Genomic DNA, 24724 nt, shown 5'->3' on the forward strand with positions numbered 1-24724 from the left:
GGGGAGCAAGTGGTGAAGTATGCTGCAGGCTTCAGATGATCGCTGCTTCTAGAGGTCTGATGAGAGCTGGGAGAGATCATGTTTCTCCAGTTTTAGCTTCTCTTTTGGCTCCCTGTCAAATTCAGAATAAAGTTTAAAATCTTACTTCTTGCATACAAATTTCTCAGCAATCAAGCTCCATCATATATTAAAAAGATTATAAGTTCAAGTCAATTTTATTGTCATTTCCACCACATGTGGCACATGAGGTGGAATGAAATTATGTACTCAAGGTCCCAGATACACCCAAAAATAGCAAAATATAAAGTATACCAAGAAACAGTAAAAAATAATCTAAGATATACGCTAAACAAACGCCAAACTGTGCTAAAAGGACACTAAAATGAACTCCATCTTATAAGAAAATTAACACTTATTCTCATATATTGGGTGTCCTGTAGTGAAAGCAGTTTTGGTAGCACGTGATTGGTATGGTATGGTATATAGTTTGATTTGATGAATTACAAAAATTCTGAATGTAAAGCTCTCCTTGCTGCTGCTAAATTAAGACAAGAGTTTATAAACCCATTTTGGGAATTAAGTTGGAAAATGTGGCTTTTATAAATGGCAATAATAATAATACTTTATTTATAAAGCCCTTTAAAACAACCACAGCTGCAACAAAGCGCTGTACATATAAAATCAAGAACATTTAAACACACAAAACAGCTGCCAAAACATCAGGATCAATAAAAACGGTGCAGAGTAAATTCAGTGTGTGTTAAAATCCAGGGAGTAAAAATGTGTTTTTAAAAGAGTTTTAAAGCTGAACAGTGAAGGGACTCGTCTGATGGGAAGAGGGAGATCGTTCCACAGTCTTGGAGCAGCAACAGAGAAAGCTCTGTCCCCTCTGAGCCTCCGCTTGGACCTCGGCACCTCCAGGAGCAGCTGATCAGCTGATCTGAGGCACCGAGCCGGAGAGAATGGGTGAAGCAGCTCAGAGAGGAAGGATGGAGCAAGACCATTTAAAGTTTTAAAAACAAATAAAAATAATAATGTTGTTAAAGTGGAATAAAAATAATATTGTTAAAGTGGAGGAGATTGAAAACCAAAATGTTTAAGGGATTAATGGTTATTTGAATATTCTAAGGTTTAAAAATTAAAACATCGATATTGGAAGTAGAAAAAAAACATTTCTGGCAAAAGTTGGTGTAAATAATAAAAGATACACTTTAATTCAAATTCAGATATCTAGATTTATTTTTATACAATGAACCTAATATAAAAATGAAATAACAACATTTGTACAATTGAACCCTTTTCTCCTACTTTTCCTGTTTGTGTTTTGTAATGTGATGTAAATATTTATTTGTTATTTCCATGTTATTCATGTTTTTTTTTTATTTCTCTGGTCATATTGTTTTTTATTGAACCTATGATACATTTTTAATGAAAAACAGCTCTGTTACAGCAGCACTTATTTTTCTTTAACTGCATCAGTTCGGGAAAAGAAGACATTAAATTATTTTTTTTCTTTAAATCAAGTAAGAAAACAGTAAATACAATATTTTTAAACCATCATAATACAACTGACAGTTCACAATTAGGATTTGTATGGACTGGGCAAAGTGAAGAGCAGCTGCTGTTTTTATATATATATATATATATTTATTTTTTTATTTATTTATGTCTCCGATGGTGATGTAATGCCTTCAAGATCACCATCGTATGTTCATCTTTATAATTATGTAATTAAAATGACACGAACAAGTGTTGTTAATAAGGACGGGCGGGGCAGTTTTGTCCTGGACGGTTTGTGCTCGGAGAGCTGACACCCAGGAAACTCAGCAGACACGTCCGTCAGGTATTTGGGCTGTTCTAGCTTCACGGTGGAAACCGGTTCATCCAGAAGTCGGAACAATTGCTATTTTTGTGTGAGCAAACAAGGTCAAAGAAACTTTACCCACCACTTTCTAGTACAAAGTCCTGAAGAAAAGTGACAGACCTTCAGAGGATTTATGGGGTTTGACCCTCATTAATGAAGTGCAAGACGAGCCAGAACAAAAAGAATTGCTCTTTTACTCCTCATCACCAAATACTTGCTGGTTCTACGGACACGCACACAAAGAGAGATTAAAGAACATTCTGTAATTTAAATCACACGACTGAGGAAAAATCTCTTTTTTCAATGTTTCATGAGTGAAATAGGAAATGGTTGCAAACAAATAAACCAAAACGTAGGAGGACGCCAAAAGTTTGGGCGGCATGGCAAAGCGGTGTTAAGAGCTACAGCATGGAGGTCGCAGGTTCTCCTCCAGTCCAGGAGGTCGCAGGTTCTCCTCCAGTCCAGGAGGTCACAGGTGCTCCTCCAGTCCAGGAGGTCGCTGGTTCTCCTCCAGTCCAGGAGGTCACAGGTGCTCCTCCAGTGCAGGAGGTCGCAGGTGCTCCTCCAGTGCAGGAGGTCGCAGGTGCTCCTCCAGTCCAGGAGGTCGCAGGTTCTCCTCCAGTCCAGGAGGTCACAGGTTCTCCTCCAGTCCAGGAGGTCGCAGGTTCTCCTCCAGTCCAGGAGGTCGCAGGTTCTCCTCCAGTCCAGGAGGTCGCAGGTTCTCCTCCAGTCCAGGAGGTCGCAGGTGCTCCTCCAGTCCAGGAGGTCGCAGGTTCTCCTCCAGTCCAGGAAGTCGCAGGTGCTCCTCCAGTCCAGGAGGTCGCAGGTGCTCCTCCAGTCCAGGAGGTCGCAGGTTCTCCTCCAGTCCAGGGGTCCTTCTGTGTGGAGTTTGCATGTTCTTCCTGTGTTATTTCTCCAGGTACTCTGGTTTTCTCCCAAAGACCAAAAATGTGCATGCTAGGTTTCTTGGTAACTCGAACTCGTCCCTGTGAGCTGTGATGTGACCTGTCCAGGGTGTCCCCCGCCTCCTGCGCAGTGACAGGCACCAGTCGAACACGACCCGAACAGAAGTGGGTAAAAGAAACTGGATGAATTGTGAAATGTTCACAGTGCTTCAGTCTTTGTTGTTTGTTGTTTGTGGGGGTGTACGGGTTCACCGCCAGTTAGGATGAGACCTTCAGGTCCGTCAGGTTTTTGTGAGACCGTTCTGTTTCTTAAAGGACTGAAGGGTTAATCTGCTGAAGAGTTTTAGTTTTGGGTCCGCCAAAGATTTTGACCTCCACTTCTCCACTTATATCAGAATTTTTAAGAGCAACTTGCACATTTTTAAAGTAAATCATTAAATGATTCATAGGACAGCACTGAAGCAGTCGAAGACAAAAACAAAACTTCAAGAAATATCCTGATGCATGCTCAATAAACTTCAAGAAGCTAAAAGATTAAAGATAAAAGATTACAAGAAAATCCAGAAAATTCTTGAAAGTAAAACAGATGAGGACTGACTGAAGACTTTTGCACAGCTCTGTGTAAACATGTGCACGTTACTCCGAGAAGTACACGTTTAATCTGTACGTTCACACGATCATGTGAGATCTATTGTGCCGTCGTCATGGACTGATTCATGTAAACACAACAAGTTACTATTTATCATGATTAAGTCCTTTAAATACGTCGTTACTGCAAAGTTATTTATAGTATTAGTAATAAGAAGTCCCAAAATAAATATTCATTTTAAGTTCAATTAAAAGCTGTGTCGATTATTGAACATTTATTTTATTTAACTGAAAACAAAACTGGTCAAATTTAAAAACATGTTGGAGAATCAGCATGTTTTTATGAAACTTTTACAAATTTCTTTCGTGTTTTCATATTTCCTAATTTCATAATGCTTTCATGAAAACGTATTTAGGAGAACGTAAACGTGTTTAACTGATCAAACCCTGAATGTGGTTTTAGTTCACATTTAACAAAACCTGATTTAAATGTTGAGATTTGATCTGATTGTGTCGTAAATAATCAGATTTTTTGTATACAAGATAACTGAGCGCAGAAAGCTGCAGGTTTACTACTTAAAGTGTTACATATTAGAGACATGAGGTGAGGCGGAGTGCACACACAAGAAATGTTTTGCTTCCTAATGGAAAACCAAAAACAGATCCTTGTTGGATTCCTTACATCAAAACATTTTAAAATCGGTCTCGTTTGATTTAAACTGCGAGTGTTCAGAACAAACACGTGTAAACAGGTCGACGCACAGGACACAGTGCACAGCTGCTGGTTTGACAGAAAAGCTGCAGAGCAACTCTCGATGGGCCGAGCATTAAAGAGCCAGCAGCAGACCAGAAGAAAGGTTCACCTCAGAAGCAAAAACCCACCTCAGGAGCAAAAACCCACCTCAGGAGCAAAAACCCACCTCAGAAGCAAAAACCCACCTCAGGAGCAAAAACCCACCTCAGGAGCAAAAACCCACCTCAGAACCAACAACCCACCTCAGAAGCCATCAGGCGGTCGGAGCGGACATCCCAGGATCAACGTGCGGCTGCAGAGGATCGGTGTGAGCTGACAGCTGTGCAGTCGGCTCTGAGAGGAGGAGAGCAGCTCAGGTGGATGAAAACTGCAGGTGAAGCAGACCAACAGGTTCCACGTGTGTGTGCACACACACTCGATAGGCGGGGTTACAATCGTTTTGTGATATTCAGGAATGAGGCCCAAACACTCCCCGTGACAACACGATAAGAGTTAACGTGAGAAAAACGTTGACCTGAGCCAAGGGAGCGGCGGGCGTCACCCGTGACTCACTCTGCTCACAGAAACTGTGCATCTGACTGGAAGAAAGAACTCGGCTCCGTTTACACCTGCTCTGATGAATCCATTCTGAAGGGACAAACCTGCAGCTCAGTCAACAAAAGCACTGAAGGCACATCTTCTGCAGCTACACGCTGGAGGACGTGCACACGACGCAGATTCTTTTCCATCAAACAGATCAAATCTTTAGAAGACTCCGTCAACTTGACCTCTTCTTGAAAACCTAAGAATGTTCGTGTCTCAAGTTCCTTCCAAGTTTAGATAAATAAAACACCTGGAACTAAAATCAGATACTTGTAGACCAGAAGAGTTCTAAAGAGTTCAGGGTTTCAGTGCAGCAGCTGCATGAAATCCCAACAAACATGAACTTTGAGCTGCGAAGCTCCATCAGTAATTTGCAACAATGCGCTGCGACAAAAGGCCGATGTTCTGATGTCTAAACTGTACGAGAGGTGTAAAAAGAACCAAGACAAAGATGCTGCCAGTGGCTCATTAGGGTCACCATGGTAACCACACACTCGTGTCTCTCGCTCCCATGCAGTACATTGATGCCCTGACACAACTTCTGTTGTGATTTTATATAAATAAACTGAACCGAATTAAAAAAGACAGAAATGTAGAGTTGAGATTTAAACAGTCACGCAAAAATATAGGTTGCCCTGGGTAAAAATAAGTGTCAGAAGTTTTGGTCATCACGAGTCAGTTCTAGAGTGTACAGTGATTTATGGAGGAGATGGAACAAGTTAAAGAACCACTTCACCTCTTGGTTGGAAGAGTAAGTTCAGCGCTCGAACTTAAGTTCGACCCAATGTGCACTTCCTGCCCTCTGAGGAGATCTGGAGAAAAAACTGAAGTCCTGCAAGCAAGTGTTAGCAAAAAATCAGAAGGTTAGACAGCTCAGAAATAAAAAGGTGTGACAACATGACTAAGTTGAACTTTCTGAAGTAAAATCTTAAAAAATCTTTAGCTGTTTGCATAAAAGCCATTTAAGATTTCCAAAATACCATCTCAGTCATGTGAAGTTCAACTTTCAGTATCCAGTTTCAACTTTTAACGATGTTTGCTTCTGTCAATCTGAGCTCTAAAGAAAGCTGGACGCCCTCACTCACATGTCTGCAAACGCTTTCGTAGCAGGTCTCATCTTCATTTTTCAATGTTTGCAACCAAAGACGAAGACACTTCCCCACTGAGACGCAGGTCGACACTTTTTTCCTGAGCTATAAGAGGCGTGACAACACAAAAAGCCAAACTGTAAAAACAGCACTTCAGTGCTTATTCACCCTTAATAAAAAAAGAGAAATATACACATCATATATTTACAAATGTAAATAAAATGAAATTTGTATTAATAAAACATGGCAGCTGATGGCTAATATGACTTTTTTATATATATTTTTTTGATCTATATGTTATTAATATAAAAGTTAAGCAATATTTGCTTAGCTTAAATAAATGTGCTTTTTTTTTTTCATTCATTCAACCTTTATTTCTACAGGTTAGTCCCATTGAGCCTCGAGGACTCTTTTACAAGAGAGACCTGATTTCAACTAAGAATGATGACAACAATAGACAATCATAGACAATCGTAAAAGAGGCATACAAATGTAATTATTATTATTATTTTTACAAATTAAAATAAAATGGCAACCAAACGAACAGTCAAAAGGAAAAAGTAGACAAAAAAAAACAACAGAAAAAAACCCAGCTAGATTATAAAACGGTGTAGAAAACTAAAAACAGGAACATGTCTGCATTGGTTTTTTGCCATGAACTTAACAGATGTTTGAAGCTACTTAGAGAGGTCAAGGTCGAGAGATTCAGATCTTTTTGTAAGATATTCCAGGAAACAGGAGCGGAGTAGGAGAAGGTCGTTTTGTCTAGTTCAGTCCTCATTGAGGGAACACTGCAGGTAATAATGTCCTGAGAGCGCACGCTGTAGCTGCACTCACGCAGAGACATGTAGGAGGAGATGTATGAAGGTCCTGTTTGCAGTGTGGTTCTGTTAACAGCTTGGTCTTGTTAGTGCGGTCCTTTTAGCAATGTGGTCCTGTTTGCAGCGTGATGATAATAACGACCGCAGCAACAGACAATGACTGTCCTCCAGAACCGGGTCTGGCAGACACAGAACATTCCAAGTTCCCTGCGGAAGCGAACTGTTAGGCAGAGTTCAGACTGTGCAGGCAGATGGACGGTGATGGAGATGGCGGTCATGACAGGCCGGAGCCTGAGGGGCGAAGGGGTCAGAGAGTGGGGTTCTGGTGGAACGAGATACTAAAAAGAGTATTCACCTCCTTGGAATGCCATCACTATATACAGGTTTAGACTGCTGGAGGACAAACACCACATTTCTTCACTATACTACTGTCTTTACTTACTCGGCTCAACCTGTTTTGTATTTGTAATTTATTTTTTCTATCCTTAACATGTGTTTTTTGTCTTTCAGGTTCACCTGGACCTATACCTGGACCTGGACCTATACCTGTCAGTCTGTGTTCGTCTGTCTCTCCTTCCTGTCCTCTCAACCAGCCGGTCAAAGCAGATGGCCTCTTGTCCTGAGTCTGGTTCTGATGGAGGTTTCTTCCTTTTAAAAGAGTTTTTCTTTCCACTGTCTCCACTGTGCTTGCTCAGGATGGGAGACTGCAACGAAGCCAAGATTCAACTTGTCTGCTGGATTCCTTAGAGAACTTTACTAACTGGGTTTTATGTGAATGTGAATGTTCCTGTAAAGTGCCCTGAGACAACTTTGTTGTGATTTGGTGCTTTATAAACAAGCTGAATTGAATTGAATCAATCAAGGTCAATTTATATTGTCCTTCTTCCATGTCAAAGTGATATCATAATGTTAGAGTATTTCCAACTAAATATGAAATATCAAATAAGTGACTGCATAAATAGTCACCCCACCAATGTGACTGTCCTAATTCAATTCAGAGAAAAGATTATTGAAAGTACAAGTGAGGGGATGGATATAAAATGATTTCCAAGACTAAATATTCCCAGGAGTTCTGTTAAATTCATCAGCAAGGAATGGAAGGAATACGGGACATGTGCAAATCTACCAAGAGCAGGCCGTCCTCACAAACTCAGTGACTGTGGAAGAATGAGAATCGTAAGAGACCACGAAGACGCCTGTGTCCCCTCTGAAGTTACGAGCTTCAAGCAGGTGAGATGAGAGACTCAGCATACAGCAACTGTTGTCAGAGTTCTTCACCAGCTTCAGCTTCATGGGAGAGTGGCAAAGATGCACAATCTGCTGGTGAACATCCTCAGTCATCCAGGACATGATCAATTCAAAAACGTTCAATACAAAAACAGCTGGACTTTATTGGTAACAGAAGACGTTTCGCTCCTCATCCGAGGAGCTTTCTCAATTCAAAGAGCAGAGAGTGAGAGATTCAGGTTATAAGATTCAGGTTATAAGAATCAGGTTATAAGAATCAGGTTATAAGATTCAGGTTATAAGAATCAGGTTATAAGATTCAGGTTATAAGATTCAGGTTATAAGATTCAGGTTATAAGATTCAGGTTATAAGAATCAGGTTATAAGAATCAGGTTATACGGCTGAGATACACATTTTTTTTCATTTACCCTTTATTTATCCAGGTAGTCTCATTGAGCCACGAGAACTCATTTTTTCAAGAGATCTGTTTAGGGAGCAGATGGGGGTTAAGGGCCTTGCTCATGGGCCCAGGGTGGGGTGAATGGGGGTGGGGGCAGGTGAGGGTGCTTCACCTACCCCACCCACATTTTTGATGTTGTCGGGGCTTGAACCGGCGATCTTCCAATCACAGACCCACTTTCTCTAACCTCTGCGCCACCACTCCCACATATATAGATTGAAAAATCACACCTCAACATCTTAACAGTTCGGGTTTCTTAAGGTCTTCGTTCCTCTAATTCACAGTCGAGGCCCCTCTGTTCCCATCAGATGTGAAAACCGGCTGAGAATCTGTTTTAAAGTTGCATTATATGTTTTTGAAAGTTGAAATCTGAGGCCTCCTCCTCTGTTAAGAGATGGTTTTTCTCTTTTTACATAAATTGCTTCCTTCACCCCCCTCTCAAACCATCTGTGTTCTCGGTCCAAAATGTGCACATTTTGGACCTCAAAAGAGTGTCCCTTCTCTGTGAGGTGGAGGTGAACAGCTGAGTCTTGTCCTGAGGAGGTGGCTCTCCTGTGTTGAGCCATGCGTCTGTGAAGTGTTTAGTTTCTCCAATGTAGAGGTCTGGACAGTCCTCGCTGCACTGGACCACATACACTACACCACTCTGTTTGTGTATGGGTGTTCTGTCCTTAGGGTGGACCAGCCTCTGTCTGAGATGCACAATCTCATATGAGATTTTTTGAGATGTGTTAGTGCTCAGAGAATGTGTTGTAAATGACTAGCATAATAATTTTCACCATTTAATGTAGTAGAGCATGTGTTGTGAATGAGCCTCAGGTACATCAAATTTTAGCCCAGTATAATATATATATAATATTAATAATATAATATATAATTATATAATATATAATATTAATAATATAATATATATATATGTATATATATATATATATATATATATATATATATATATATACAGGTCCTTCTCAAAAAATTAGCATATTGTGATAAAGGTCATTATTTTCCATAATGTAATGATAAAAATGAAACTTTCATCTATTTCAGATTCATTGCACACCAACTGAAATATTTCAGGTCTTTAATTGTTTTAATACTGATGATTATGGCATACAGCTCATGAAAACCCATAATGCCTGTCCCAAAAAATTAGCATACAATATGCTAATTTTTGAGAAGGACCTGTATATATATATATATATATACATACTTACATACATATATATAATAATATATATATGTATATATATATTATTATATATATATATTTGTATGTATATATATATATATATATATATATATATTTGTATGTATATATATATATATATTTATATATATATAAATGTCTTTAGATATGCACATGTCTTTAAAACTGACTGTTAAAATCATTGTTTTATAAATTTTGATTAGCTGTAGCAGACATCTTGAATTGATTGATTCAAAAATTTAATCAGTTGTAGATGTTCATCTAATACATTTCTGGGGTTCATTAAGATTGATGAGGAGTTTATGGACTATTTTGCTAACAGTCAGAGACGTGAACACACATATATACAGACAAAAATGTTATCGTACACCTTAGCCTTTCAGTGGTGTGATAAAAATGTGACCCAATATGAGCAGGACAGTAGTAACAAAGTTTATTTATTGGAAGAGATCAGTTTTTACAGTTCCAAAAACAACTCTGGACGGATTCTTCTTTGTTGAAACGTTTCGTCTTTTATCCAAAAGGCTTCAGTCTTACAGACGTCATACTCTAAGACATCCCCCCCACTCCCAATAACAACAAAAATATTCAGAAAATGAATCTTCACAAATATAAAAACCTTTGAGGCTGTTTGTTCACATGTGCCACTGTATTGAACACATTCTCCAGTTCTGTGGTCAAGTTTACAAAGTATGGTTTATGTTTGGACAGTTTTTGTCCTGTTGAGCTCTGAATTGTCAAAAATAAAAACCTCATCCAAACCATCCACATGTCTGCTAGATCCCAACCCAACCAGACTGTTTAAAGAGGTATTTCCACTAATTAATGTTCACATTTTGGAACTACTTAATTAGTCTTTAATGGATGGTTATGTACCACAGCACTTTAAGGTTGCTGTAATTAAACCTTTACTTAAGAAGTCTGACCTTGATTCAGAAATTCTGGCCAACTATAGACCTATATCTAATCTAACTTTCATCTCAAAAATTCTAGAGAAAATAGTTGCAGGTCAGTTGCGTGAACATCTACAAAGAAATAATCTGTTTGAAGAGTTTCAGTCAGGATTTAGAGCTCATCATAGCACAGAAACAGCACTAGTAAAAGTAACTAATGATATTCTCATGGCCTCAGACAATGGACTTGTGTCTATACTGGTCCTGTTAGACCTCAGTGCTGCATTTGATACAGTTGATCACAATATTTTACTACAGAGGCTTGAATATGATGTTGGGATTACAGGAACAGCTCTAAAATGGTTTAAATCATATCTGATAGATTCCAGTTTGTAAATGTAAATAATAAATCTTCTTCATACACCAAAGTTAGTCATGGAGTTCCTCAGGGCTCATTGCTTGGGCCAATACTCTTTACTTTATATATGCTTCCATTAGGTAAAATTATTAAACAGCATGGGATAAATTTTCATTGTTATGCTGATGACACACAATTATATTTGTCCATTAAACCCAATGAATACAATCAGCTACTTAGACTACAAGCATGTCTTAAAGACATAAAAACCTGGATGACCCTTAATTTTCTCCTGTTGAACAGACAAGACTGAGGTTTTGGTTTTTGGACCTGAGCACCTTAGGAATGAATGTTTCAGTCTTTCTCCCTCCTTAGATGGCATTAATCTGTCCTCCAGCTCTAATGTTAAAAATCTTGGTGTTATTTTTGATCAGTACATGTCTTTTATCTCCCACATTAAAAACGTTACTAGAACCTCCTTCTTCCACCTGCGTAATATCACTAACATTAGAAACATCTGATCTAAAGATGATGCAGAAAAACTGGTTCATGCATTTGTCATGTCTAGACTGGACTATTGCAATGGTTTATTATCTGGGTGTCCAAATACTTCTTTAAAACGTCTTCAGTTGATCCAAAATGCTGCTGCCAGAGTCTTAACTGGAGTTACTGGGAGAGATCATATTTCTCCAGTTTTAGTTTCTCTTCATTGGCTCCCTGTCAAATCCAGAATAGAATTCAAAATCTTACTTCTAACCTACAAAGCTCTTAACAACCTAGCTCCATCTTATATTACAGATCTTATTGTTCCATATTTTCCTAACAGAGCACTTCGCTCTCAGACTGCAGGTTTACTTGTGGTTCCTAGAGTTTACAAAAACAGAATGGGAGGCAGATATTTCAGTTATCAGGCTCCTCTCTTGTGGAACCAACTTCCAATCTCTGTCCGTGAGGCTGACACATTATCCAGTTTTAAAACTAGGCTTAAGACTTTCCTTTTTGATAAATCCTATAGTTAGGGTCGGCTTGGGTTTCCTGAGCTGTCCCTTAGTTATGCTGCTATAGGCTTAGACTGCTGGAGGACAAACTGACCACACTTTTCACTCTGCTACTGTCTTTACTTACTCTGCTCAACCTGTTTTGTATTTGTAATTTATTTTTTCTATGCTTAACATGTTTTTTGTCTTTCAGATACACCTGGACCTATACCTGGACCTGGACCTACCATTCTGTGTTCGTCTGTCTCTCCTTCATGTCCTCTCAACCAGCTGGTCAAAGCAGATGGCCTCTTGTCCTGAGCTGGTTCTGCTGGAGGTTTCTTCCTTTTAAAAGGGAGTTTTTCTTTCCACTGTTGCCACTGTGCTTGCTCAGGGTGGGAGACTGCAACGAAGCCAAGACTCAACTTGTCTGCTGGATTCCTTAGATAGAAAACTTTACTAATTGGTTTTATGTGAATGTTCCTGTAAAGTGTCCTGAGACAACTTTGTTGTGAATGACCCCCCCCCCCCCCCCCCCGCTTGTTGGACTCATCACTCGAGCCGCTCACCAACCAGTCTGTGGAAGATTGACTTGTCAGTTTGGCAAAGAGCAGCAGGGGTGTCAAACTCCACCACTTTCCCAGAGTGCATTACAAGTACACGGTCACAGTCCATGATGGTGTTGATTCTGATGAAGCAAACAAAGAAAGTCTTTAACATGTCCACATGAAGGTGAGGAAGAAGGAATGTCTTCACTGTCCGACAAACTGAAGGACAGGAAAGAGACTTTAAAACATTTTACCTGTGGGCTATGGTGAGCACCGTCTTGTCCTGAAACTTCTCTCTGATGGTTTGTTGTAGAAGTCTGTCCGTCTTCTGATCCACGCTGGCTGTGGCCTCATCAATGCACAGAACCTACAGATGGATGAACAGACGTATGGTCCCGTCATCACATTTAAAAGTCAGGCAGTTATGAGTGAAAAGGGTTTGAAATGACTCAAACAAAAAGTCATTCTTTGTCTTTGTGCCAGAAATACAATAAAAATCAGTACAAGCTGATCAAAAAACAGATGAAAGATCAACTAAAGGAAATAAACTGTTGAACAGCTATGATAAGAGCTGTGCTGTTAAATACATAATAGTTTCATAATTTACTGTATGAATAATTGCATGAAATGTGAAAATACATGTGTTACAACCTTACTGACAAAAACTTCTTAAGAAAAGTTTGACACTTTTTTCTCTCTTTATGGCTTTGTAACAAAAGAACACAATGTTCTCCATTATGTTATTACGGTACATTTATGCTTCAGACTTAATTTGTTCAGCGTTTGCCTTTGCACAGTTTGCAGCATCACTCAGCAGTAAACTTCCGGTAAGATGGCGCCCGTGTACTTGGCTTGCAATCCACCTCTGCTGACGGTGTTCGGATTATTTGTGTTTTGTTCGTTTTTCATCTGGGACATAAACTCACTGCTGGTGTATGACCAACAACAGCTTCTGGATCTTCAATCTTCTGCCGCCGATGTCGTTTATTTGGATCATAATGAGCGTACCTCTGGACCCCCTCCCTCTTCCCCAGCTGCTGGCGGACGTGCCAGTTTACCTCCGCTGCTCTCCTCACCTCCCTGCTCGGAGACATTGCTTCAGACGCCGGGGAAAACGTGCTGGGCGGCTGGTAAAGCTTAAAGCCCTGCGCGTTGCATCTTTCTCTCTAGCTGGTGGTCATGGTTTCCATCGCCAGCTTCCCGCGTGCCCGGACCAGGTAAACTACAGGAGTTGTCAGCTGGTGCGCAGCTCGGACTGACCCAGAGGGGCCGTTATTGAAAATCTGCGGCCACTGGCGCGTGCTCTCTCCACCGCTGCTGGGTCCACTTTGGACAGTATCCGGCTGTGTTTGGTCAACGCAAGATCTATTACCAACAAAACTTTTATCCTCAGGGATTACTTTCAAGAGCACAAGTTGGACTTTCTCTGCATGACAGAGATTTGGATGTCTCCGGGTGAGTCCAGTGCCTTGATGGAATTATTGCCACCGAACTGTCTGTGTTTTAACGCCCCGCGGCCATCAGGCTGGCGCGGTGGTGGATTAACAATATTCAAATCAACTTTTGACTGTAAACAACTGCCCATCCCAGTTTCCTGCGCCAGCTTTGAGCTGAGCGTCTTTGAACTCGGACATTCACCTTCGACGTTATGCGCGCTCGTCTACCGCCCACCTCGATCTAAGGATTTCATAAATGAGTTTTCTGACTTCTTGGCTGAAATCACACCAAAATATAATCGTGTTTTCATTATTGGGGACTTTAATTTGCACGTGTGCTGTCCTGAGAAGCCCTTGGTTAAGGACTTTTTAGATTTATTGGACTCATTTAATTTAACTCAGCATGTAAACGGTCCCACCCAAGAGTGTGGACATACACTGGACCTTGTTTTAACTCATGATATGACTGTTAATAATCTTGTTATTGGTGATAATGTTTTTTCAGACCACATGCCAGTCCAGTTTGAGTTCACCCTCCCCCATATAATTCCTAAGCTGTGCGTTCCTGCACGTAGGACTCGGACCATTAACCACTTCACTGCCGCACGTTTCACAGATGTTTATAACTCTGAAATGATAATTCAGCCCCCGGTGTTTCTCACCACCACTGAGGAGATGACATCCCAGTTCAACTCAGTCTGCTTAAAGACTCTGGATCATGTTGCACCTGTTAAAACCGAAAAATCAAAACTGAGAGCAGAACCGTGGTTGAGTGACGTCACCAAGGCCGTTAGGCAGCAATGTAGGACGGCGGAGCGCAAGTGGAGGAAAGACAGGCTGCAGGTCTCTTTTCAAATACTTAAAAGAAAGTTGGCGCTGTTATCAGAAAGCAGTAAAAGCTGCTAAATCCAAATTCTTCTCTGATATAATTACCTCAAACTCTCACAACCCACGTGTCCTCTTCTCCACCCTAAACTCTGTTCTCCACCTCACTGAACCATCACCTCTGGAAGCCTCGACTGAGCTGTGCGAGAACTTCCTACATTTCTTTGTGGAAAAAACTGCAACCACCAGGGCTCTCATTTCCCCTCCAACTCATGACCCATCCATCCCACCTCAATCCGTAGCTCCTTTTGACCATTTTGAACCCATCACTCTATCTTCTCTAGAGCAGGTCATGTGCAGCTTGAAACCTTCTGGTTCCCCCTTTGATGTGGTCCCCCCTCGACTACTAAAGGAGGTTTTTCCTACTCTAGGTCCGTCCTTTCTTGATATAGTAAACAGTAGTTTATCCACTGGCGTGGTGCCAAAATCCTTTAAACATGCTGCTGTCCAGCCTCTCCTGAAAAAAAACAAACCTTGACCCCTCACTCGTTTCCAACTTCTGGCCTGTCTCCAAACTCCCATTTGTTTCTAAAGTACTGGAGAAAATAATCGAGTCCCAGTTGAAGTGCTTCCTGGAGGATCACGCTATCCTAGAGCTATTCCAATCTGGCTTTAAACCTCTCCACAGCACTGAAACTGCCCTGCTGAAGGTCTTTAACGACATCTTCAGATTCACAGATACCGGTGATTCTGTGCTGCTTGTCCTGTTGGACCTCACAGCCGCCTTTGACACCATCGACCATGAGATCCTCATTGCTAGGTTGGAGCAGTGGGTGGGCGTCACAGGATCAGCCCTCAAGTGGTTCAGATCTTACCTCACTGACAGATCCTTTTGTGTCTCCATCAAGGATTTTAGTTCTGCAGCGGCAGAGCTTAAATGGGGGGTTCGGCAGGGGTCCATACTGGGTCCCCTCCTATTCTCTTTATACCTGCTGCCACTTGATGCCATTTTACGGAAACACAACATGCCCTTCCACTTCTACGCCGATGACTGTCACATTTATTTCCCCCTAAGACACAATGGTACATGCTCTATTCAACCTCTGCTCGACTGCCTGGCTGACATCATGGACTGGATGGATTTAAACTTCTTAAGTTTCAATGAAAAGAAGTCTGAAGTCATGTTGTTCCCTCCCAACGACACGATCACAAACCACTGCATCGACCTCTCCGCTCTAACCCTGTCAGAAAAACAAAGAGTCACTAATCTGGGCGTGATAATGGACCCTTCCCTGAAACTTAACAATCATGTAAATATGATTGTTAAATCATGCTTCTTCCAACTGAGGCGGCTGTCTAAACTGAAGCCCATATTGTCCAGAAATAACCTGGAGACAGTAATACATGCATTCATGACATCTAGGCTTGATTACTGCAATTCACTCCTGTTTGGTATCAGTCAGACCTCCATTGCACGACTACAACTGGTCCAGAATGCAGCAGCCCGATTTTTAACCAGTACAGGCAAAAGAGAGCACATTACACCAGTTTTGGCCTCACTGCACTGGTTACCAGTTCACTTTCGAATCCAGTTCAAAATACTCCTGTATGTCTACAAATCGCTGAACAGTGTCGCGCCCCCCGATCTCTCTGATCTGCTACAACCGTATGTCCCACCACGCTCCCTGAGGTCAGCGGACCAGTTGCTCCTCACAGTTCCAGGAACTCGTCTTAAGCGCAGAGGTGACAGGGCCTTCTCTGTAGCAGGACCAAGACTTTGGAACGAGTTACCTCTGCTTGTCAGACAGGCCCCCTCCCTCTCGGTTTTCAAATCCCGTTTAAAAACTCACTACTATTCAGTAGCTTTTAACACCAGAGGATCTGTGTTGTGAACTTGTTTGCTTCACACTGGTTAGTCATTATATTTATTATCTGCATTGTTTTTATGTCTATATTCTGATTCCTTAGATAGAGAACTTTACTAATGGGCTTTTATGTGAATGTTCCTGTAAAGTGCCCTGAAACAACTTTGTTGTGATTTGGCGCTATATAAATAAACTGAATTGAATTGAAATACTTCCATCCATCCATCCATTTTCTTTACCCGTTTGTTCCATTTTGGGTCACGGGGGTCGCCGGTGCCCATGTCCAGCAATCACTGTGCGAGGGACGGGGTACACCCTGGACGGGTCGCAAGTCCATCACAGGGACACATAGAGACAAACGAGACAAACAACAAGCACAAGGTGCTATTTAAGAGACTGAGCTGAAAACAGCAGCTCAGACTGAGGAAGTCTCTTGGATGAGAGACGAAACGTTTCTACATTTTTTTTTTTTTTTTTTGCTTTGTTTTTTTTTTTTGAATATCCAGAGGACCAGATTGAACTTACTTGGATTTTTCTACCTGGATTATTGAGCATGCATCAGGAGACAAACAACCATTCACACTGTCATTCACACCTAGGGACAATTCAGAGTTACCAATCAGCCTAACATGCATGTTTTTGGTCTGTGGGAGGAAACCGGAGTACCCGGAGAAAACCCACGCATGCACGGAGAGAACATGCAAACTCCACCCAGAAAGGCCCCTGGACCGGGGTTTGAACCAGGGACCTGCTCGCTGAGAGGCAGCAGCTCTACCAGTTGCACCACCGTGCTGCTCACAGCAGTAAACATGAACATTTAAAATGTTTTATAATCAGGATAAATATGTATTTTAATGTACTTGTCACGAGATATTTAAGGCTGTGAATAAAAAGCTTATTAATTCTGGATTTTGCTTTAATTAGCAGCAAATGTTCAATAATCCCAGACGTGGAATGTGTGGCTATAAAATGTGACAATCAAAATGTAAAAAAATAAAATGTGACTGTACATTACAGTTACATGTAGTTTAATTAAGTTAAAACATTAGTTAGCTTGGAAATAATTTAAAAAAGTGGTGCATGCATTTTTCAATTGTAGACTGGACTCTTGTAATTCTTTATTATCTGGGCGGCCCAAAAAACCTCCTTAAAAAGTTTAATTGATTCAGTTCAATTCAGTTTATTTATATAGTGCAAAATTACAACAAAGTTGCCTCAGGGCACTTTACAGGAACATTCAAATGCATAGAAAAGCCAATTAGTAAAGTTCTCTATCTATGGAAATTCAAATTTGCTGCTGGTAGAGTTCTGAGCGTTAGAAGGAGAGATCATATTTCTCCTGTTTTAGCTTCTCTCTGTCGGCTCCGTCAAATTCAGAATATAATCTAAAATGTTACTTGTAACTAAGTCTGGGCAATAGGGACCAAAATTAATATCTCAATTAAAAAAAAAAAGATAAATCATTATATACAATATATATCTCAGTTTTTCTTCTGTCCATAAAGTAATATCAAAAATATATTTCTGAGTCAAAGCGTTGTCCCATTGTCACACAGGCACATATAGTAACAAACAGCTGTAACTCTACTAAATAAATGTCTAAAAAATAAACAATTTGCATATATTACCTGTAAATAGTTTATTTTTTAGTCATTTTTTTACATATATTAAATAGTAATCCTCCCCAGCTGTGCCGCCTTCATGACGTTAGTAAGCGTGTGTGAAGCAGCAGTGAGGGAGAAGGAGGGGCTGCGTGAAGTTGGCAGCACAGACGGGCAGGAAAAGAAGAACTACACGGATTTTCAAGTCTTACAGTGTGAGGCGGCGCCACATTAATAAATCAGCAGTTTATCATATCGCTAAAGACACGGTGCTTAGCAGCTAACAAGATGGCTAACTTTAGCCGTCTGTTAGCCGTCTTGTTGCACAGTTCAGACTGGGACCATATCTGTAGTGACATGATAAGCTGCTGCTTGATTAAAGTGGCACCACCTCTCACTGCTCCTCTCATGAGGCACAGAACGGCTAAATGAGTTTCAGACCGTGGTTTGTTTCAGGGAAGGAGGCTGAAAACACAGTCAGAGCTGCAGCTTACAACTTATAGCACTGTTTTAAATGGTGAAAAAGATTCGTAGTTCTGACCTTTTGTCGGGACTTTTTTTCAGCATTGTCTACAGAACACATTTTTTCTGCTGCTCATCTGACAATTTATTTTCCAAATAACAGCCACTGTTTATCTTTTGGTTCAGCAGCTCTTCAATATCTCCTGAGTTTACTTGTTGTGCTGAACGTCTCCCGCCCACCTGGAGAAGCAGGAAGCGGGGGCAGTGCGCACGAGTGAGGGGATGTGTTTGTATTTAGAGAGGGAGAAGGCGGGGCCACATGCAGTTGGTGGCGCAGACGGGAGAAAAAGAACCACAGAATTTCAAGTCTAACAATACTCGATGGTCATAGAGTCATTTTAACCATCGTAAACTGAAAAATTTGCGATACATCGAGTATATTCGATGGGCAGCACGGTGGCACAACTGGTAGAGCTGCTGCCTCTCAGCGAGCAGGTCCCCAGCTCAAACCCCGGTCCGGGGGACTTTCTGGGTGGAGTTTGCATGTTCTCTCCGTGCATGCATGGGTTTTCTCCGGGTACTCCGGTTTCCTCCCACAGACCAAAAACATGCATGTTAGGCTGATTAGTAACTTTAAATTGTGTCTAGGTGTGAGGGAGAGAGTGAATGGTTGTTTGTCTCGTTTGTCTCTATGTGTCCCTTTGATGGACTGGAGACCTGTCCAGGGTGTACCCCGTCCCTCGCAGTGATTGTTGGACATGGGCACCGGCGACCCCCGTGACCCAAAATGGAAGAAGCGGGTAAAGATAATGGATGGATGGATGGATGGAGTGTATTCGGTGCATCGCCCAGCCCTACTTGTAACATAAAAAACCAAACATCTTATATTAAAGATCTTAGTCAATATTTCCAAACAGAGCACTTTACTCTCAGACTGCAGGTTTACTTGTGGTTCCCAGAGTTTCTAAGAATAAAATAGGAGGCAGATCTTTCAAATTCAAAATTCAAATTCAAAAATACTTTTTTAATCCAGAGGTAAATTAAATGTTGTTGTAACTCATCATCCTGGTTTCATTAAAGAGTTGTTCTAGATGCTGATGGCTGTGGGCAGGAAGGATCTCTTGTAGCGTCTGTCCTACAGCAGATCTGAAGAAGCCTCTGACTGAAGACACTTTGTTGTTGTATGACAGTCTGTTGTTGTATGACAGTCTGATGAAGAGGATGCTGAGGGTTGTCTATAATGTTCTTCATTTTATGAAGAATTCTTCTTAGAACAATCATCTCCAAAGGTTCTAGAGGAGTCCCCAGAACTGAGCCAGCCTTCTTTATGAGCTTGTTGATCTTTTTTAAGTCACTTGCTCTGGTGTTGCCCCCCCAGCAGATGATGGCAGAAGAGACAGCGCTCTCTACAACAGACTTATAGAAGATATGCAGCATCTTGCTGCAAACGTTCATTCATTCATTTCAGTTATCAGGCTCCTCCCCTGTGGAATCAACTCCCAGTTTCTGTCCGTGAGGCTGACACATCTTTCCTGTTTGATCAATCCTATAGTTATAGTTGACTTTGGTTCCCTGAGATAACCCGTAGTTAAGCTGCTGTAGGCTTAAAGACAGCTGGAGAACCAACTGACCACACTTTTTCACTCTGCAGCTGAATTATTCACCTTACTGCTCACATTTGTATTTGTAATCATTTCTATCATGAACGTGCTTTTCTTCGGGCTTCTTCCCATAGAAACTAGAGCTGGGCCAGTTGTTCTGTTTGTTTTTGTCTCTTTCCTGTTCTCTCTAACCCCAGCCGGATGAGGCACATGACCACCAGTCCTGAGCCCGGTTCTGGTCCAGCTGCAGGTTTCTTCTCGTCAGAAGAGAGTTGTTTCTTTCCACTGTTGCTCAAATTGGGAAGGAGGTGAAGATACAATGTGATCTACTAGTTTCCTTAACTTACTAATTTAATTTATTTGTTTTACTAACTGTCATTTTATAATGTGTTATAACAAGGACAAATTGACTGTAATTGGATTTGAATTGGGATCTGAACTTGATCTATGAACCAGACTACTGGTAGTGTTTTTTAAATGTATTTATTCGTTTGTTGTTTCCATTATTGGCCTGATATGACTTTTGTTGAAAAGCAGCACTATACAAATGAACTGACATGAAAAGAATGAGACTTTACTGATTTCACAGTGATCTAAAGATCAGAATCAAATCAAATAATGTGGTTCAGGAGTTGAAACAGCTGGAATTATGTTGCATCTTTATTCTCCACAACACACGGGCACCAAATCAAACAAGGCAAAAGTCTGAACATTCATCACAAATTATCGAGATAAAAACAGAAAACAGATAAATAAAAATAGTCCAATAGAGAAAAATACTAAATAAATTAAAGCAAAACATGATGGGTACACACATATTAAAATACTATTTTAATGATTTCCTTGCTCAGATTATATTTGTGCTTAAATTCGGCCCTTACTTTAATCTTGGCTACACTCCTGTACTGTGCTATGATCGTTTCCTGCACGACAACTAAGGACAAACACAACATTAAAGCACATAAACACCTTTCAGAGTATTCAAACCACCTGCTTAAGAGTTGCTATAACAACAAACACAGGACAATAGGCTGGCACACCCACTGGATGAAAATGACTTCAGCTACACCATCACAGCCACAAAACACTGAGGCTAAAGCTACAGCTGAACGCCAGTAACACACATATCACCTGACAAAAAAATCAAAAGCATATTTGTGGTAGTACTTATTGTGGAAGACATTTTCAAGGCAGGCTTTTTTCATGATGACGCTCACACATTCACAAAATGAAACCAGTACTAGTCTGGAACGGGTGAGAGGACGGGCTTCAGCCTTCGTTCTCGTCTCGACACACACATAAGGTGTCCTGCTGCAGGGCTGGGACGCCCGCAGGTTAAATAAACCTGTCCACAGACACACCTGCCTCAGTGCTCACAACATTAAACAGATGAAAGACCAGTCTTCAGCTTAACTGGGTGGAAAAGATGTGAGATGTGTTCCAGTATAATGACGGGGCTGAGACTCACCTTAGCCTGCGTCAGCAGAGCTCGGGCCAAACACAGCAGCTGTCTCTGTCCTGCAGAGAGACGCTTCCCTCGCTCCCCCACCTCGGCCCCTAGACCTCCTGATAAATCACACACACACACACCTCAGCTCATTTACACCCATTCATCAAAGCAATGCTTTGAATTTCTAACACGTTTTATCAAACGCTTTTTTATATTAAAAAGGTAACGTGTGCCTAAAAAGAATAGTGGGCTGGTCATCCTCGTTTCTTGCCATCACCCAAAGGCCTGCATGTGTGTGTGCGTGCGTGCGTGTGTGTGTGTAACATTACCAAAAGTACAGTATCATGTACATGTACAATGATACTGTACTTTTTTCCACTACTTTTGAAGCGCCAATACTTTTTTAACACACTTTGAACATCCCGGCTTATACAATGCTGACGTGAAAAAATCTGACCACTGGAATTACTGAGCAGGTCACAGTGTGTGTGTGTGTGTGTGCGTGTGTGCGTGTGTGTGTGTGTGTGTGTGTGTGTGTGCGTGTGTGTGTGTGTGTGCGGGGGGGGGGGTTTCGTTTCACCCCTCCACTTTCTCTCCTCTCCCCGTTGTGCTAAGTATGGTCTCCCATCCCACAACAAAGTATTTGCAGGAGGTCAGCACAAGTTTGCGCAGGAGGAATATGAAGATAGTGGTCAGTGACTTCCTGGCAGGCTACTGCTTTTTGTTTAACCAGACGTGTTACCGGCACTGCCAGAAAAAAACAAAACATTATTGTACGTATTTGTATATGTTACTGGTATGTATGTACTAGGGCTGGACAATATGGCCACAACTTTTGTCATGATATATTTCTTAATTCTTTTCTATGTGTGTGAATGTTCCTGTAAAGTGTCCTGAGACAACTTTGTTGTGATTTGGCACTTTATAAATAAACTGAACTGAACTGAATTAATTTTGGTCGCTAATATAAACAATATAAAAGCCTCAGAAAAACTAAACAAACCGTACAAATAAATTAAAATTCACCTTTTGTTTGTATTTAGCCTTAAAAAACATTGAAATCACCGTCAAATAAACATAAAACTCTCAACTTTGTCAATATTAATAGTTTTAACGTTAACAACACATGCAGCAAACATCTGCATTTGCTGCATGTGTTTGTGTTTTGATACAGCTGGGGGTGATGTTTCAGCTGGCTCAAACTTTTATTGTGCTTCATCTTCTGACTCTCAGCAGATTCTATCGAGTGGAACAAGTTAGACGAGTTCCCACCGCTACTTAGAACGACTCTCCGTCACGTTTTGCAGCACGCTGAAACCTGCAGCTCATCAGATCTTAGAAAACCGAACCACTTCCACAACACGGATGAGTCTTTCCTCTCTTATCAGTGATGTCATTTGCTTTCTCTGCGCTTGTTCCGTCACATTCTAACCGTCATGGGAACTAATTTTGAAGTGAAAACTTAACGCACGTTGGAGATTAGCCTAGCCTGCTACCGCTGACTCCTTCTGGACTCGAGCTCTGCGCAACAACTACGTCACCACGCACTGACGTAGTTGTGTCGCACCTTTTTCTGTTCAGGTTGAAACTGAAGCGGCCGCTTCAACCCGAACAGAACGTCAGTGAAACGATGTAATCATGTCGAAATATCAAAAATGTGCTTAAAACTCATAACACGCTATTGAATAAAAGTATATCGTGACATATACCGATATTAAACTATTGTCCAATCCTAGTATTTACCGTATTTTTTGGAATTAAGACGGATTATAGGGCACAATATCAATGAAGGGGTCTGTTTTCGATTAGAATGCGCATTAAGCGAAATAAACCAGTCAAATAAGTCAAACTTTATTCAACTCATTCACAGTAACTCTCAATACTGTTCCGTTGTAACACATAAAATCGGTTCGGGGTCAGTAAGCACAATCAGAATTAATACATAAGGCTCAAGGTTGATTTTTGAGAAAATTAAAGGATTTTAAGTGCGCCTTATAGTCTGAAAAACACAGTGCTTGAAAGTTTAAAAAAATCTTTCTGTGTAAATGTCTCATGTTACAACATGGACTCCCGTTGCTTATAGACTAGCACAGCCTGTATATGTACAATTAATTTTTTTATTTAGTGGGCACAGCTTATATTCGGGTGTGCTCAATAGTCCAGAAATTATGGTCCACATTTCCCATATTCTTTCCATTTCTTCATGATGGATTTAACAAAACTCTTGTGGATGTTTATGGAAATCTTTTAGTATCCATCCCCTGACTTGTGCTTTTCCATCTTTTGTCTGAGTTGAATCAGCTAACACATAAAGCTTGAGATCGTGCATAACATAATTTACAGATCTGACCAAAAAATGGTTAATGTTCATCCTGTTTCATCATAAGATGATTTTAGCCTAAAAGACTGGGACAGAAGGCAGCGGGTGATATGCAGTCCTTCAAAGATTGCCAGGCCATACCTAGCTGAGCTAATAACTCACCCATCCTGCTGACCACAGAGGTGAGGTGGCACTGGTCCAGTACGTCAAGGAGCTGCTGGTCCAGGTTTCTGCCACAGGGGTCCAGGTTCTCCCGGATGGTCCCACTGAACAGGAAGGGATCCTGAGGTATAATAGCCAACTTGGACCTGCAGAGGACATGAAAAGCACACAGTCAACATTATTATATTGATCACGGCTTTTGTCATACAGTAAAGTACAGAAATGTAATCCTAAAATAATTTTTTACATGCTGCCGCAGGCAAAGGTAAAAAATCTGTCTGCAGTGTTAGCATAATATCTCAACCACTGAATGAATTTTAATGAAACTAGCCGAAAGTAAATATTGTCTACAACTCTAAAAAAGTTATCCTGATGCATGCTCAATAATCCAGGTAGAAAAATCTAAACAAGTTCAATCTGGTCCTCTGGACATTCAAAAAAACAAAAAAATGTAGAAACGTTTCGTCTCTCATCCGAGAGACTTCCTCAGTCTGAGGAGCTGTATTCAGCTCAGTCTCTTAAATAGCACCTTCTCAGGGTGGATCAACCAGTTTGCTGCTGACAACCAAAACCAGCTGATCACATGCTCAAGAAGGACCATCAGCCTAACAATGGATCATTAGCACACTGATGGCTGTTTACTGTTCACAGAGGGCTGAGTGATACTAGCAATCACAGCATTGTAAGAGGGGGACAGTTGAACCCGGAGGCCTCCACCCCTGTTTAATG

The 24724-nt window shown here is 41.0% G+C and overlaps 2 protein-coding genes across 2 annotated transcripts in view; both read right to left on the bottom strand.

Moving 5' to 3' along the window:
• Positions 1–2258: 2258 nt before the first annotated feature.
• Positions 2259–2759, bottom strand: LOC119422533 (YLP motif-containing protein 1-like). Its single transcript, XM_037689909.1, is given in 1 exon segment — positions 2259–2759. A coding segment is annotated over 1 exon segment (501 nt).
• A 9518-nt stretch (positions 2760–12277) lies between these two features.
• abcc10 (ATP-binding cassette, sub-family C (CFTR/MRP), member 10) overlaps positions 12278–24724 on the bottom strand; it is a 79586-nt gene continuing 67139 nt past the window's right edge. The window contains exons 18-21 of the mRNA XM_037690005.1: positions 23996–24141; positions 21532–21629; positions 12528–12640; positions 12278–12413 (exon numbers count right to left, since the gene is read on the bottom strand). Of these exons, the coding sequence (XP_037545933.1) occupies positions 12278–12413; positions 12528–12640; positions 21532–21629; positions 23996–24141 (493 nt within the window). The remainder of the gene's footprint in view (positions 12414–12527; positions 12641–21531; positions 21630–23995; positions 24142–24724) is intronic.

The sequence above is a fragment of the Nematolebias whitei genome, chromosome 16 (genome assembly GCF_014905685.2).
Source record: "Nematolebias whitei isolate Nwh7 chromosome 16, NemWhi1, whole genome shotgun sequence".
NCBI classification, from domain to species: domain Eukaryota; kingdom Metazoa; phylum Chordata; class Actinopteri; order Cyprinodontiformes; family Rivulidae; genus Nematolebias; species Nematolebias whitei.